The sequence below is a fragment of the Rhinopithecus bieti genome, unplaced genomic scaffold (assembly GCF_001698545.2).
Source record: "Rhinopithecus bieti isolate Rb0 unplaced genomic scaffold, ASM169854v2 scaffold_5626, whole genome shotgun sequence".
Lineage (NCBI taxonomy): Eukaryota > Metazoa > Chordata > Mammalia > Primates > Cercopithecidae > Rhinopithecus > Rhinopithecus bieti.
The window spans coordinates 7,058,347-7,075,811 of NW_016805666.1; the positions used below are offsets into that span (position 1 = coordinate 7,058,347).

General features: G+C 41.0%; 1 protein-coding gene across 1 annotated transcript in view; it reads right to left on the minus strand.

The window, feature by feature from the left end:
• Window positions 1-828: 828 nt before the first annotated feature.
• The window catches only part of ATP13A4 (ATPase 13A4), a 161,816-nt gene continuing 145,179 nt past the window's right edge, over window positions 829-17,465 (minus strand). The window contains exons 27-31 of the mRNA XM_017873452.1: window positions 15,313-15,484; window positions 14,058-14,251; window positions 12,864-12,952; window positions 7,167-7,247; window positions 829-2,849 (exon numbers count right to left, since the gene is read on the minus strand). Coding sequence (XP_017728941.1) covers window positions 2,637-2,849; window positions 7,167-7,247; window positions 12,864-12,952; window positions 14,058-14,251; window positions 15,313-15,484 — 749 coding nt within the window. The 3' untranslated portion in view covers window positions 829-2,636. The remainder of the gene's footprint in view (window positions 2,850-7,166; window positions 7,248-12,863; window positions 12,953-14,057; window positions 14,252-15,312; window positions 15,485-17,465) is intronic.

Consider the following 17,465-nt stretch of genomic DNA (forward strand, 5'->3'; position numbering starts at 1 on the left):
CCCTGCCAGCCTTTGCTAGGGATAGAATCACTTAGGACCAAGGCAAGAGCAACTCAAAGTCTCAGAAAGACAATCATTTTTTGGTTTTGCTTTGTTTTGTTTTGTTTTTAACACACCTCTAGCCCAAGCCTGGCAGGATGCCTGGCATTCATTTGAACAGAGGGCCTGGTATTAGCAAAGAGTTGCCCATTCTTTGCTTGACTGTGAGATCACACTAAGCAACCTGCCCTGCTGGAGCTCCGTGATTAGGAAGTGTTTGGAGGCAATATAAGGTTTGCTCAGAAGGTCTGTATTTGAGGCCTAGATCTGCTCTTGTCATTACTGAATCTCAGCTTTCTCATCTGTATGGTGGAGATGATAAGCCCTTCCTTGTTAAGTCATGGGACAACTGTACAATTCAGGTGAGCTAGCGGAGGTGAACACACTTAGCAAAGGGCACACTGACGTGTGAACTGTGCAGGCTGATCTTGCTCATGACTAGGTCGCAGAGCATCTCTAGCTTGCCCCCGCCTGTAACCCTCTACTTTTGGAAAATGAGAAACGCCTTTAGAAAAGCACATTCAGGGCCGGGTGCGGTGGCTCAAGCCTGTAATCCCAGCACTCTGGGAGGCCGAGACGGGCGGATCACAAGGTCAGGAGATCGAGACCATCCTGGCTAACACGGTGAAACCCCGTCTCTACTAAAAAAATATAAAAAACTAGCCGGGCGAGGTGGCGGGCACTTGTAGTCCCAGCTACTCGGGAGGCTGAGGCAGGAGAATGGCGTAAACCCGGGTGGCGGAGCTTGCAGTGAGCTGAGATCCGGCCACTGCACTCCAGCCTGGGCGACAGAGCGAGACTCCGTCTCAAAAAAAGAAAAAAAAAAAAAGAAAGAAAAGCACATTCAGAACTGCCAAATCATTGCTGAGGCTGACTTTGCACAAGGAAACATTTCTTCATGTACCAAAGATGACAATGATTCTGCAGTCTTGAAACTCTACAATAGCTTCATGCCCTCTTTTAAAACCAGAAGTAACAGGGTAACCTCGTGGCTGGGAGACGCCATGTTCCTAGAATCAGCTGCAATCGCAGAGCCATCAGCCATGCTCAAAAGCCCAATTAGGGGGAAGCAATGCCTGCAAATGCTATTGATAAGTTGCAAAGCCAGCCTGGGCCAGGACACTTATCCCCTGATCAGAACATTCACCTAGGATTTGAGGCTCATAATAAAAATTTTGCTTTTGCCTTAAAGCATTATGTGTAGATGTGCTCCTACAGTTCAGTGTTGTCTCCTGAGCTAACAGAAACCTGAGTCTTCCTTGTGCTGAACAAATCAAATATAACCAAATTGTAACAGTGATAAAATAAGGAAAATTTTAGTTTTCTGGAAACTGAAGCCACAAACTTAAAAAAATGTACTGGTTGTATAAGAACTTCCATCAATAGTGCCATATAATGCTGTAGCATGAGACTAATGTTTTTAAGCAGAGGAGTGAAAATTTCTGGAGTTGGCCGCATGACATGAGAGCTTCCTAAAACGTAGGATAAGTGACTGGGGTTAGGAGAAGTGGACTGTAGTGGACAGCACCAGTGCTCTCTGATCTGTTACTTTCCTTTCCTTCCCAGGACTACATCCCAGACCAATTCTATCATTTCGTGAGGCCTGATACAAAATGAAAATACGGGGACCCTGGTCAAAAATTAAGAATTTTAAGATGGAAACGGCACAGTGTTAAAGCAAGTGTGGGCCCTTCTAAGCGTGGGGCTCTGTGTAGTGACAGCTCATACACCCATGAAGCATCCCTAAACACAGGAGACTGCACTTTTCAGCTCCCTGGCCAAATCCCTGACTAACGAGATATGCGTAGGGAAAGCGATGTGCGCCACTTTCACGGTGAGGCAGTGAAGAGCCCACGTGATCTCCAGCCTATTCCTTCCCCCATCACAGTCAACACAGAGTCCTCGCATCGAGGTGATGGAGCCATCAGGTTGAAGTAGTCGCTGCTGTAAGAATAGCAGGTCCAGAGTGTCACCTGGATCATGGAAGAAGCGCTTGTGTGTTAAGGCACTGATATCTGAGAGGTGTTTTTTATTGCAGCATAGGCTGAGCTTATCCTTAATAACACGTAGGGTAAGGCCAGAAGCAGAAGAAAAAGCCTCAACTCTGAAAAGCACTACAGAAGAAAGGAACCCAGACAGTAAAGACTGGTGTAATGTTTCCCATGCATTAGTTTTTCCATCGATGAAGTAAAATTCAAAATGCTCTTTAACATGTTACAACTCCATGAGTATACACAGTACTACTTCCCCTTAATTCATTTTATAAAAGGAAAGTATTGTCCTGTCCTAAGAAGAAAGATCACATATTTTTCCCCTTTAGCCTGCTTGTCTCTTGGCCCATAGCAATTCTTGGCCCGTTCTTGCCTTCACTGAATGCCTCCAGTACCTTCACAAGCCAAGAGGAAAGCACTCTTCTGGGCTGATGTTCTTCTCTGTAGAAAGTATTTTATCAAACAGACTTTAGTTTGTCACCATGATTTGACAGGTATCCCCAAAACTCCAGCTGATGTTACAAGAGTCTCATTTCTTAAAATCAATGAAACTGGTCCCTTTCGTCATTGTTTCTCTGTAATATCACCTTGGATATTACATGTCCTTCAAAGTTGCTCTTCATTGCTCTCAAATACTGGATTGCTGTAGGACACCCCTCTGCCACACTCCGGCATGTCAGAGTGGGAGGTTTGGTTTAGTGGGGGCCAACTAGGGTCATTTGCCAAATCCCTCTGCCATATCCGATACTGGCTTTTTGACTGATAGCCAAAACATCTTTTAATCATCATCCACAGGGCTCGATTTTCAATAATGGCCTCCTGCAAAATAAAAGAATTACTTTTTACAATCGGGGTTGAGTGTTTCGAGGCTACAGCCCTCCACAGGTCATCATAAGTCACTACTGCACTGGTTGCTTAGATCCAGCTTGACAAAGAGCTTGACCACTGGACGAATCTAAGGTGGTTTCACTGGACAGGTACTGGCTTCTCAAACGTTTCTATTTAAGTAACTCCTACGGGAGAAGTAAGAGGTACAACATTTCAAGACTCTGGGAACAGAACTTGAAATGACTTGCCTCAAAAATGAAGTTCCTTTTGCATCTCACATCTGAATTAAATTTAAAATCATTCAAATTCTATGTTTCACTCTATAGCACATCTATATTTTATTGAATATAAAATGACATTTAAAATTACTTACTACTAAATACTAAATACAATTGACCCTATGTAAAGATGTGGCCCATGTATGACATGTTTTTGATATACCCTGACGTATCACTGCATATTCATAAACACGGGTTGATGAAATTAAAACACAGGACAGTCTTGGAGTTGAACAGATCTGGATTTGGGTCCCAGCTCTGACACCTATTATGGGCAAAATAGTTACTCTATCCAAGTCTCAGTGATTAGAATAATCCCTTCCTTATGTTTGTTGTAAGGCTTCTATAACTCCCTTTACAATGCAGGGCAGGGCAGGGCATAGCTCTCTCCCTTTGCCTATCCTTCTGAACTACTCATTTAACAAATGGCTAAGCACTGTGGTCCTGTTCACACACGTCTCTAACCTTCACCTTCACTGAAATACAATTTTAAGATTACAAAAGACATGAGTCTTTGAAAACATTTTGCAATGCCATTTTATTTCGTGAGTTACAGTGTGCCTTGAATAGAGCCTAAGTTATAACTTATAACTCATGAGAGGTTATCATATTAAGTAGTAGTTTTCCTAAAATCTACCCATTTTTGTCATTTGGGTTCCACTGCCCATGAAAGGATAGAGAACAGCTAGTCTGAATTAATCCTGTGATAACTGACCATCTGCTGGCTGCCACGCTGTTAAAGATCCATATAGCTATCTCAGCCTCTTGGAAACTTAGCCAGATGAGTTATTCTACTTTCCTGCAGCAAAGTTTTTTTGTCCTCTTTAATTAACAAGAAAACAGTAGTTCTTCTTAGAGCTGGGATAAGGTAGGAGCATCAAATAAAGGTTTTAAAATCTTTCTTACTTCCAGGAAACCTTAGTAAGCCTTAAAACAAAATAGATGAAACCACATACATACACACACACACACACACACACACAGACACACACACACAGACACACACACAGACACACACACACACAGAAAGAGAGAGAGAAACTTCAGTGCTCTCCATCTCTACATCTTGCCTTGAGTGTTTTTTAGTTCTAGAGCTATGATGACCTCTATCACCTGCTGCTCTGGAAGAGGAAATACAGAGAGGTGATCTGTCCTGTTACCGCACATTATAAATACAAGGCAGAACTAGTGACATGATTTGAATGTGTGTCTCCATCCAAATCTCATGCTGAATTATAGTCCCCAATGTTGGAGGAAGGGCTGGGTGGGAGGTGACTGGATCATAGGGGTGGATTTCCTCCTTGCTGTGCTCGTGATAGTGAGTGAGTTCTCATGAGATCTGATTGTTTAAAAGTGTGTAGCACCTTCCCCTGCTAGGGCCATGTAAGACCTGCCTTCTTCCCCTTTGCTTTCCGTCATGATTGAAAGTTTCTTGAGGCCTCCCCAGCCATGCTTCCTGTATAGTCTGCAAAACCACAAGCCAATTAAAGCTCTTTCTTTTATAAATTACCCAGTTTCAGGTATTTGTTCACAGCAGTGGGAGAATGGACTAGTAACAACTAGAAACAAAAGGAAAGCCTTGGTGAGACATTTCTTTAAAAACATTTCACCACATGAGCTCTTCTGACTGGCTACTCAAATAACTCATACATACAAGCATACCTATATAAACACATAAATAATTGTTTTAACGGTGGGGGCAATTAAAGCCATCCACACTAGCTCTCATGCCTCTCAGCTAGAGGTTAGATCAGGAGCCCTGGCAGAGTAAGGATAAGGTCCTGCTCAAACCTGTTTGTTTCAGGGCTGATCAGAGGTTAGATAAGTGGAATAATTTGCCCAAAGTCAGACAGAAAGAAAGTGGTGGAGCCAGGATTCGAACCCAGGTAGATTACCCCTGAGCTTGTGCTCTTAACTGCAAATATGCTGAAAAAGGAAGAACTTCCTGCTAGAGGATTATGGAAGACTTTGATACTTAATTACCATACAGCCCATTCCCTCCCAACTCTTCCCTGCCCACCTAAAAGGGAAAAATAATAATAAATGGTCTAAGCTACACTGTGTAATTTTCAACATCGATCCACTTTCCCAGAATCCTTTTCTACTTGTGATGACAATGAGACACAAGTCTAATCAATAAGGCATAAAAGAACGTCTGCTAGTGAGCTTCACGAAAAGTTTGTTTCCCAAGAAAACGTTCAGACTTGATGGAAACTGGCTTGCTGTGGCCTCTCCTTCCGTTTTCTTCCTGCATTGAAAACAGATCCAGCTATGTGGAAGCTATCTGGACACCATAATCACAGGCACAAACATGAAAGACCACATCTGAGGATTCTAGAACAGAAAGGTGAGAGTGTGTGCATTCCCAGTGGCACTACTGAGTTACTAAGCCAGTCCTGAAGCCACCTACCTTCAATCTTCTTCTTGAGTCAATAATTTATTATTTAAGCCACTGTTGGTTAAGTTGTTACTTGCCTACCTGATCCAGAGATCAGGAAAGATACATGAAGAGGATAATACTACAGCTGTGCCGTAGAGGATGGAATAGCATTTTAATATGTAGAAATGGAGGAAAGATACACCACACAGAGGAAATCTTCTGATTATGACCAGGGATAGGATGTACACACTAGATTCTTCTTTAAAGGGCAAAGACCATCATTCTGCCGTTGGGTCTGAGGCCACCCGTGATAATGCTCTTTTATTAATCTGGTTGCTTTAGAGACATACGGTTTAGTACATTGTTTCTCAAAGTGTGATCCCTGAACTAATCACATCAGAATCGCCTGACAGCCTGTTAGAAATGCAAACTTCTGCGCTCCTTCCAGGCCTACCGAATCAGACCTACTGCGGGTAGGGCTTGGCAATGTGTGTTGTTTTAACAAGCCTCCCAGGTGATTCTGATGCCCACCCAAGTTTGAGAAGCTCTTGTTTAGCATGTAGAGAGAAGGTCCAGGACTGAAATTCTATGTCCTGTTCTGCCCCCAGCTCCTGTGCAGCCTTCCCTCTGCACAGGAGTAAGCAGGGAGGGCTCGCTGAGGTCCTGCCTGCACAACAGTGCAGGGAAGTCAGGCTGCAGGTTCTCCCAGCTCACCATGACACTCCATTTGCTGGAACAATTCTAGTTCCGTAACTCAGAGCAGAAATAGGGACAGATGGGATTCAGAATCTCACCTCTCCTTTGTTCATAAATGCCTTTTCAGGGCACCCCTGCCTACCAACAGGCTTTGAAGAAGGGAGGCTATGTCTGGTAGTACTGAGCCGGGAGAGCGTGAATCACGTGGAGAAACAAAGCAGGAGCACAAGCTCATTTCACTGAGGAAATGGAGCACAGGGGAGCTGGAGAATGAAAGCTAGAAAATGGAGCAAATGGGAGCTAGAGAATGAAAGCTGGAAAAGCTCACTATGAATGTCATTTCCCATCTGTAAGGCAAAAATGATACGAGTTAAGTGAAAGAAGCCAGACACAAAAGGCCACATATTGTGTGGTTTCACTTATATGAAATGTCCAGAACAGTCAAAGCCACACAGTCAGAAAGAAGATTAGTGGTTCCTAAGGCCCAGGAGAAGGCAGAAGGGGCAAGGAAGAGCAGCGGCTAGTAGGTACAGGATTTCTTCAGCAATGATGAAAATGTTCTGCAATTAAGTACTGTTAATGGTTGTACAACTCAGTGAGTGTACTAAAAACCACTGAATTGCAGACTTCAAAAGGGTGAATTTTATGGTGCGTGAATCATATCTCAATTTTAAAAAGTAAATTGTGTTGGGTCTTTATTTGAAAAATGTAGAAATGAATAGGACCTCAGAGATCATAATTCCATTGTCCCCAGCCCCACCTGACAGATGGGAAAACTAATGTCCTGCTTGGGACTCATCAGAGGAAGGCACCATTGCTTACGCTGTGAAGGAAGAGAGCCCCTGCACTGCTGACTCCATGTAAGCTAAAGTTGTTTTCAGAGTCCCAAAGAAGTCCCCTCACACACACGCATGCACACACACAAGATGAGCAGCCCAAGATCAGCACACCTACCTCGGCCACAAGGGACACAATGAAATTCAAGCTGAGCATGATGACAATGGAGACCCTCCACAGGATGGGAGTGCAGAGCAGCTGGCGGGAGATGATGAGGCACGGTTAGTCTGAAGACAGGCAGACGCTGGAAACACGTTCACATGTTCACAGTACACATTTTCATAGGTGATAATCTCATATTGTGTGTCTATTACATAAATCGTATACATATAAAGAATTTCTATGCTTGTATGCACAGAAAAAGTATGGAAAGGTTTTACTCATGATCCTAATGATTGGGGGGTTATGAGTGTTGCTTCTCTTCTTTTATCTTTCTTTTTCTTGTGATGTGTGTGTTTCTCTATAATTTCTAAATTTCCTAAAATAACTTTGGTCACCTTGCAATTAGAAAAAAATAGTAAAATCACTTTTTGTTTGCTTGTTTTGTTCTGTTTTCAAAAGGGAGGCAGGAATGTGGCTTTATCTCCAGGAGGCCTACGGGTACACATGTCAAACCTTCACAATTGGGTAGCACTGCCCTCTTCTCCCTGGTGCCACATCTCTCCCCAGCCGAGCCCTGCTTTTAGCACTGGCTCAGGGCATCTCCCTCAGGACTGTGCATCCAGCCGCACAGTGTTCCCTCACAAGGGCACTTGCCAAAGGAGCAAATGGAAGTGAAATCAAGCCAGTCATGACCTGTCCCTTTGCCCATTTTCTCTGTGTCTCCCCCAACCCCTCCAGGCACATTCCTGATATATATGTATGGTGAATAAATGGTGAGTTATTCTACTTTCCCGCAGTAAGGTTTTATTGTCTCCCTTAATTAACAAGAAAACAGTAGTTCTTCTTAGAGCTGGGATAAGGTAGGAACATCAAGTAAAGGTTTTGAAATCTTACTTACTTCCAGGAAACCTTAGTAAGCCTTAAAACAAAATAGATGAAACCACACACACACACACACACACACACACACAGACACACACACACACACAGACACACACACAGACACACACACACAGACACACACACACACACACACAGACACACACACACACACACACAGACACACACACACACACACACAGACACACACACACAGACACACACACAGACACACACACACACACACACAGACACACACACACAGACACACACACACACACACACACACACACACACACACACACACACACACAGACACACACACAGACACACACACACACACACATACACACACACACATACACACAGACACACACACAGACACACACACACACATACACACACAGACACACACACACACACACACACACACACACATACACACAGACACACACAGACACACACACAGACACACACACACACATACACACACAGACACACACACACACACACACACACACACACATAGAGAGAAAGAGACAAACTTCAGTGCTCTCCATCTCTACATCTTGCCTTGAGTGTTTTTTAGTTCTAGAGCTATGATGACCTCTATCACCTGCTGCTCTGGAAGAGGAAACTACAGAGAAGCGATCTGTCCTGTTACCGCACATTATAAATACAAGGCAGAACTAGTGACATGATTTGAATTTGTGTCTCCATCCAAATCTCATGCTGAATTATAGTCCCCAATGTTGGAGGAAGGGCTGGGTGGGAGGTGACTGGATCATAGGGGTGGATTTCCTCCTTACTGTTCTTGTAATAGTGAGTGAGTAATTGAATAGTAATTCAATGGGTGAATTAATGAATGAAAAAGTGCCAAGGGCATCCCACTGTACCTGGCACTGTCTTATGCATGATCTCATGCGTTAGTGGGAGTAAAAACTGAAACGGTTCTATAGAGGACAATATTCTCAAAGTTAAAAATTCAAATCTACTTCTAGGAATTTATCTCAAATATACTTGTATATGGCTAAAATGATATATGTACAATAATATTTTTATTGCAGCTTTGTTTGTAATAATACTTGGAAACATCTTAAATGTCTATCAATATGGGACTACATATAAAGCATGGTATACATATGATATATACATAATATACATTTATATAAAATAAAATATTATATTAGCATTAAAAAGAATGAGGAAAATGTATGTACTGATATGGAACAATTAATACTATTACATGAAAGAAGCAAGGTGCAGGACAATGTATGTGTTTGTAGCAGCCATGAAAATTTTCCACTCAGATCTGCTGCTGGGAGGATAAATGGTGGATACCCCAACTGTTAGGTTCAAAATCCACCACCACACATGCTGTAAAGCATATCTAAAGTCATAAGCTGCACATAGCCAAGAAATGAGGACAGCATGGATTCTAATCAGACTCATTTCTATGAGACGTAGAAACTCCTGATGGGCCATGCTGCTATAAAGACACATGCACACGTGTGTTTATTGTGGCACTATTCACAATAGCAAAGACTTGGAACCAACCCAAATGTCCATCAATGATAGACCGGATTAAGAAAATGTGCCACAGCCAGGCGCGGTGGCTCAAGCCTGTAATCCCACTTTGGGAGGCCAAGATGGGCAGATCACGAGGTCAGAAGATTGAGACCATCCTGGTGAACATGGCAAAACCCTGTCTCTACTAAAAATACAAAAAATTAGCCGGGTGTGGTGGCGGGAGCTTGTAGTCCCAGCTACTCTGGAGGCTGAGGCAGGAGAAGGGCAAAAACCCAGGAGGCGGAGCTTGCAGTAAGCCGAGATCCGGCCACTGCACTCCAGCCTGGGCGACAGAGCGAGACTCCGTCTCAAAAAAAAAAAGAAAATGTGGCACATATACACCATGGAATACTATGCAGCCATAAAAAAGGATGAGATCATGTCCTTTGTAGGGACATGGGTGAAGTTGGAAACCATCATTCTCAGCAAACTATGGCAAGGATAGAAAACCAAACACTGCACGTTCTCACTCATAGGTGGGAATTGAACAATGAGATCACTTGGACACAGGAAGGGGAACATCACACACGGGGTCCTATTGTGGGGAGGATGGGGAGGGGGGAGAGATAGCATTAAGAGATATACCTAATGTAAATGTCAAGTTAATGGGTGCAGCACACCAACATGGCACATGTATACATATGTAACAAACCTGCACGTTGTGTACATGCACCCTAGAACTTAAAGTATAATTTAAAAAAAAAAAAGAAAGAAACACCTGATGGGCAACTTTGGCCTTACTTTCTTAGTGCACTGCAGTTTGAGATGCTACACATCCAGCCTTCCTTCTTCCCTCTCTTCTTTTTAGAGGATAAACCCACATCACAGTGTGATGCCTCTCCCCACTTCCTCTGGCTTTCTATTCCCCCTCCCACCACTCCGGGAATTTCCTCCAATAAATCTCTTGCATAACTAAACTCAACTTGACATCTACCTCTCAGAAGACCTGAACAAATATAATAGTTTTTTACTATTTGTGTAAAAATGTGGAAGAAGAATGTACAAAATATGTCCCAAAGTATGTAAAATAAACTGGTGTGGTTGGTTGCCTCTAGGGAGGGGAACTGGTGACTGGGAATCTAAGATGGAATGAGGATTTTCACTATATGGCTTTTTAAACATTTGGATTGTGAACCAAATGAATGTGTTCCCTATTAAAATAATTTATAATTTTTTAAGTAAGCAGTTTCTAGGTTGCAAAACAACATGATTCCATTCTTTTAAAAAAACTAAAAATTAGTGAACACATTTATAATATATGAATTGTAAAAGAAGGAAGAATATAGTGAATAATGTTATAATTTTCCTTGTTTGCACATTCTACATTTTCTAAAAAGAACATATATTTTATGTAATAATAAGAAAAATAGTTGTTTTAAAAGTGAACAATAGGCCGGACGCAGTGGCTCACGCCTGTAATCCTAGCACTTTGGGAGGCCGAGGCGGGTGGATCACAAGGTCAGGAGATCAAGACCACGGTGAAACCCCGACTCTACTAAAAATACAAAAAATTAGCTGGGCGTGGTTGCGGGCGCCTGTAGTCCCAGCTACTCGGGAGGCTGAGGCAGGAGAATGGCAGGAACCCGGGAGGCAGAACTTGCAGTGAGCTGAGATCGTGCCACCGCACTCCAGCCAGGGGGACAGAGCGAGACTCCGTCTCAAAAAAAAAAGAAAAAAAAAAGTGAACAATAATTCTTTGCAGAATCCTTTGCAGTCATGCTGGCAATGACCCTACCCACATTCTCTCCAAATTAAATATGTTCCCTATTTTGTTATACCAGAGGACTCAGCCTTTCTGTAAGAATCTTTTCTATCAAAAGTGACATTCAACTCATCATATCTTTTCCTTAACTTCTGTAGGATTAAGAAGTTTTAGCTGACTTAGAAGACCAGCGGGCAAAGCCTACTTATTTCCATGAAAACTTAATTCATGAAGGCACTTAACAACTGCTAACCACAGTAATGCAATTACAAAAATAAAAAGACACATGCTAAATATATTAGTATGTCAAACTAAAGGTATTAGTATGCCAATGTCACTGTGGGTTTGTGCAGGTGTTGCTGGTTGGAAACACACTATATGCTTTAAGTGCTTGTTTATATTCAGGAGTCTGATACACAATGATCAGCCAGTCATTCCTTTGTCATATTTTGCCATTCTTTGTGTAAGGCACTGGTAACACAAGAATGAGTAAGATACACTGTTGGACCTCATGAACCTCATCTTTGAGATGGAGAGGCAACCAGATATACAAAGCACCAATTAAAAGAGCTGTTTCTTTAGTCATCTCTTCACTATTGCATTTCTTGATCTAAAGATCATTTAGCCATGATTAAATTGTAATACAAGTAGAATAGGTTAAGGGGATCAAAATATGTTTTTCCCTGGCTTGAATATGTAAAATTTTGGTATCTTGTAGGTTTTTATAGCTGTATCAATATTACAAAATATAAGAGAGTTTATGAGGAAAAGTATGGCTCTTGGAAAGTAAGTTTTACAGACATTAAGTATGAGCACACAGAAAACATTTTTAAAGTTGTAAAAAAAATATAAATACCTAAATAATACCCCCCCCAAAAAAGCTGTACGCAAAACAGTTTTAAACAACTTCAAAAAACAGAAGCATTTAGGAAAAAAATTCCCTCATATTTGAAAGAGAAAATATAGAAATATATTTTCTCATCTTATAGGAGTTCTTTTAAAATGAAAATAGTTGGTCAGATTCAGTGGCTCAAGCCTGTAAGCCTAGTGCGTTGGGAGGCCAAGGCAGGAGGCTAGTTTGAGGCCAGGAGTTTGAGACCAGCCTGGGCAACAGAGCAAGCCCTCATCTCTACAGATTTTTTTCTTAAGAATTAGCTGGGCATCATGGCACACTTCTGCAGTCCTAGCTACTCGGGAGGCTGAAGTAGAATTGCTTGAGCTCAGAAGTTTGAGGCTGTAGTGAGCTACGATTGCACCATGGCACTCCAGGCTGGGCAAAAAAGTGAGATCCTGTCTCTTCAATAACAAGAAGAAAATAAAATTAAAGTATTCAATACTTAAAGACTATCTTTAGTCTCATGAAATCAAAACTAGGTAGAATTTTATTTCTTGACCAGTTTAAATAAAAAATATAGATAAATTTAGCATATTTTTTTTAGCTCTGCCATCCCAAAAGAATAATGTGTGTCAAAAATCATGCCAATTGAAATTGTAATCTGCTTTTTAAAGTTAAGCTGTTACAGAACTGTAAAGCATCACCATATCCCAAAGATTAGACTTACATCCAAACGTCTATATAATTCTGGTATATCAGCAAATAGAATGAATAGACATACACCAAGCTGTATTATCAGCACAAGGACAAATATATCTGAGGAAATAAGAACACAGCTATTATTTTGAGAAATCAGAGTGAAAAATGTCACACATATTGACATAAGTAGTCTAGAGATTAACACTGATTTAATTTACTTGATTTCTACGTCCAAACACTAGATGGAAAGTATTCATTTCTAAGCAATGAGTCTCACCTCTACAATTTCTATGCATGTCCTTGAAGCAAGTGAAAATTTTCACATGCACATTTTAAGTTTCAGTTAATAAAAGCAGTAGATATATATAGGGTAACACTGACAAAATACATGTTCAATAAGTGCCTTGAAGATATCCAAGTATCTGAGTCACTTTAATGCAAGTCATCTGCCTCAAATCATTTTCTGGTAAAAAGGAACCTGTCAATAAACCCAATTTTAAATTGCTATCATACAGAGGTCAGTATTTAGCTGCTTCCTCATCCCAGGAAGGAGAAAAGCTAAATAATTTTCTCTGAACAAATAAATTTGTATGAAAATATTCATAAAGGTACTCAATTTGGGCTTTGAATTCTTTCAATAAGAAGAGTAGTGATGATATACAAACAAATGTCTCAAATATTAAACAGGTCACTCATTTCTCATCCAAACATACCTTCCCACTCCAGAATGTAAGGAGGTAGGAGGGAGGTACTCTGGTCAAGAGCCTCCATAACCCTCTCTAGTCAGATTCCTCCAGGCTGGACCCACTAGCAGACTGCCACCACACAATGCCACCCTGACTACTGTCTTCAAGGCAAGAGACAGGATCCACTTGAGTTCCCTTACGCTTCTCTCCATTGTTTCCAGGGTGAACTCTGACAAGTACTGACAGGTAGAGAAATAAATTGGTCTTTTCAATTTGGAGTGATCCCAAGAAAAGACACCCAGAGGCGAACTTCTGGTGAAGGAAAGGGAGAAAGAAGTCCTAGTATTTAATGCAGCTTTGAAGGAAAGAGCAAAGAACCATGAAGATGAGGCTGTACAATGTGTTTTGCAGAGCCCTAGAGTGGAAGTCAAGAGATGCTAGGTAAGAATCAACTCTACAGCTGTTCCCTAAGGGACCTGGACATGTCTACTCTCTCGATTGACTTTTCACCTCTGATCCAGTACAGTTCTACTCACAGTTTGTATAGGTTGGCTGTCTAAATGGTTTTCCTTTAGAGAACACAAGAGCCACGATGATACAGTTGATTGTTCCCAAGAACCAGATCGTAGTGTTCTCAAAACTTGTGAAGGCACTATTACTTTCCATTTTTTCTGGAGCAGTTGGAGACATGGTTAATTCTGAGATGCTTTCATTTTGCACTGTACAGGCACTAAAAGGGAAACCAAAGAAGCTAATGAAGTGAGATGACAAGCCTTTATGGAGCATTTGTACCCAGAAGACTCCATACCAGTGTCCAGAGCAGGCACTCAATGCTTCTATAATTGCCTCTGCTTTGGAAAATACATGCATGCGCGCACACGCACATACACTGAAAAATAGGGGAAAAAAAAAAAAAAACAAGCACAGATAGACCCATATTTTGGATACATTGAGAGAGAGAGAGAGAGAGATTCAGCCAATTATATATTCAATAAATTATGCACATTCATTAAGGCTATATGGGAAAGAGACTGGTAAGTCATGATTCCTCCCCCAAGTGGCTTAATATCTCTGATAATTTGGCCAAGTGTGGTGGCTCACACCTGTAATCCCTAAGAGGCCAAGGTGGGTGGCTCACTTGAGGCCAGAAGTTTGAGACCAGCCTGGCAAATATGGTGAAAACCCATCTCTCCTAAAGATACAAAAAATTAGCTGCACATAGCGGCATGTGCCTATAATCTCAGCTACTGGGGAGGCTGAGGCAGGAGAATTGCTTGGACCCAGAGACAGAGGTTGCAGTGAGCCTAGAACACACCACTGCACTCCACCCTGGGCAACAGAGAGAGACCCCGTCTCTATAAAAACAGCAACAACAAATCTCTGATAATTTGTAAGTGAGGTGAATATATAACTTATCTAACAAGGATAATTTTGAAGGTGAAAAGAAAAGATGTTAATAATTTCACTGGGACATCACTTAATTTAAACTGGGCTACTTAAACTGGGACTGCTCGGGCAAGCTATAATCCATGGTCACCCTAGATATGAAAGATGGTCATAGATCATTATCATATAACACAGGCAAAGATAAATGCTAATGAATGAATGATACATTCATTAGCATTAAATTGTGCTACAGAGAAGAAATAATCACTGAAAATTTGCCCAAGGGACTTTAAAAAGCCAAAACCTTTGGCAGAATGAAGACCCATTTGCCTCCCATCATATCGGCCAGAGGATGTTTGACAGAAATTAGAATGTGAGAAGCAGAAGTTGAGACTGTACTCATACCTGTGTATCTCCATGGAATACCAAGGCTGCCTCTGAACCAGGATGAATCCTGCAATATGCATGGCCAGGCTGAGAAGAATGTTGAAAATCACAGAGAGTAGCAGAGGTGGAGAGATCAGCCGTCCTGCAGGTCTGAAAGGCACCAGCTTGGGGTAGGCACCATTCAGATTCACTATAAAATAAATTCAAATTTTATATTTATGAGAGCAGGAAAATGTATTCTTGATCAGAAGGATGACGTAAGTCCATTGGCCCATACATTTGAGGAAATGGACAAATTGGAGTACATCACAAACTGAGGGAATAAAAGAATTAATGGATTCAAATTCAAGTCATGTAAAGAATTCTTAAAAGAGCAGATAGAACCACAAGATGTCATTTTGGCTTAATAAATAGGGAAAACCATTAAGTTACAGAGAAGGGAGGGATGAAATGTGAAACTGCTTGTTGGAAAATAAATTGATGCAAACCTTCTGCAGGGAAATTTGGCAATAAATATGAAGAGACTGAAAAATGTTCCTAACTTTTGACATTAGTTATTCTACTTTCGGAAATTTATCCTAAGCTAAAAAAGTTAATCAGAGATGTGAAAAAATGTTCACTACGGCATCGTTTACAATAAGTTATGGTACATCTATACAATGGAACAACATGTGATCACTACAAAGCAATGCTTCAAAACACTTAATGACAAATAATAGGTGATATCCAGCAAAATGGTGAAGTAGGCAGCTCCAAGTTCCCGCATCTCCACAGAAATATCAAAATACAAGCAGAAACTGTCAGAAATCTGAAAATCTGAACAACAGAAAAGTTTACTGCAACCAAGTGAACACAGAATGAAGAAAAAGACATCTTTAGGATCACAGGAAAGTTTTGTGGCATTTCTACTTGCACTTGATCCACCCCCTGCTCAGCTCAGTGGCAATCTTGAAGATAGCCTGCATTCCCAGTGAGGAACTCTGGTCCCTGGTTACAAAAAGAACATAGCAGGCCTCATTTACAAATTGTTATATTTGTCTGTTCCAACCTGTCTGGGAACTACCTGAAGGACTGATGCAGGAACTTATCTCTGTTCCACCTAACAAAGAACTCACTCTGGGCAGAAAAGCAGTGCATATTGCTTGAAAACATTATAAAGCTAACAAATGCAGTTGCCTAGGGCAAAAAATTACAGTTGACACATAAAATAATCATCTACAGCCTGGAAGAAAAGCTAAGGAAAATTTCTTGGAGGAATTAGGGCAGTCTAAATCATCTGTGTATGCTGGGAAATATAGAATGCTATGTAAATGCCCAGGGCAAGAGCTATGTGCATCCCAGGGCAAGGTACATGCTCAGTAAAGACCAGAGAAGACCCAAAACTTTCAGCTTTGGATGATCTCCAGACTCAGTGTACGCCTGGCTAAGTGTTGGATAAGTACTTCAGCACAGAAATAATCTGTAAGGACTGGAGAAGGTTTTGTTTGTTTGTTTGTTTGTTCATTTTTCCCCTCCTAGAGGTCAAGTAAATCTCTATCAAAACATGAACTGAACAAAAGCTGAAGAAACAGAGACATATGTGATCTCACATGAAAACTAGTACAGTGTTTCCAAAAAAGCTTTGGAAAGTCACTAAACAAATGGACTATTACAGCCTTTAACAAACAGTGAAACAAAAAATTCAAACCCTAAAATAGGAGAAGAATCTAATTTTCAGAGTTAGAGCATTATAATATCCAACAGAACAAAATAAATGGACAAAATTTGTCCCCGAGGAAGCACAGATATTAGACTTATTAGGTAAAGACTTTAAAACAACTATCTTCAATATGCTGAAAGAACTAAAGGAAACCATGGGCAAAGAACTAAAGGAAATTAGGAAAACAATGTATGATCAAAATGAGAATGTAGTAAAAGATAAAAATTATAAAAAGTAGTCAAAAGAAATTCTGAAGCTGAAAAGTACTGTAAGTTAGGTGAAAATTTTATTAAGTGGGTTCAACAGCAAACTTGAGCAGGCAGAAGAAACAATTAGTGAACTTGAAGGTAGGATAGTTGAAAATATCCAACCTGAGGAACAGAAAAAAAATAATAAAGAAAATGAACGGAGCCTAAGGGGCATGTATAACACAAACAAAGCAGACCAATATGCACATTGTGGGAGTATCAGA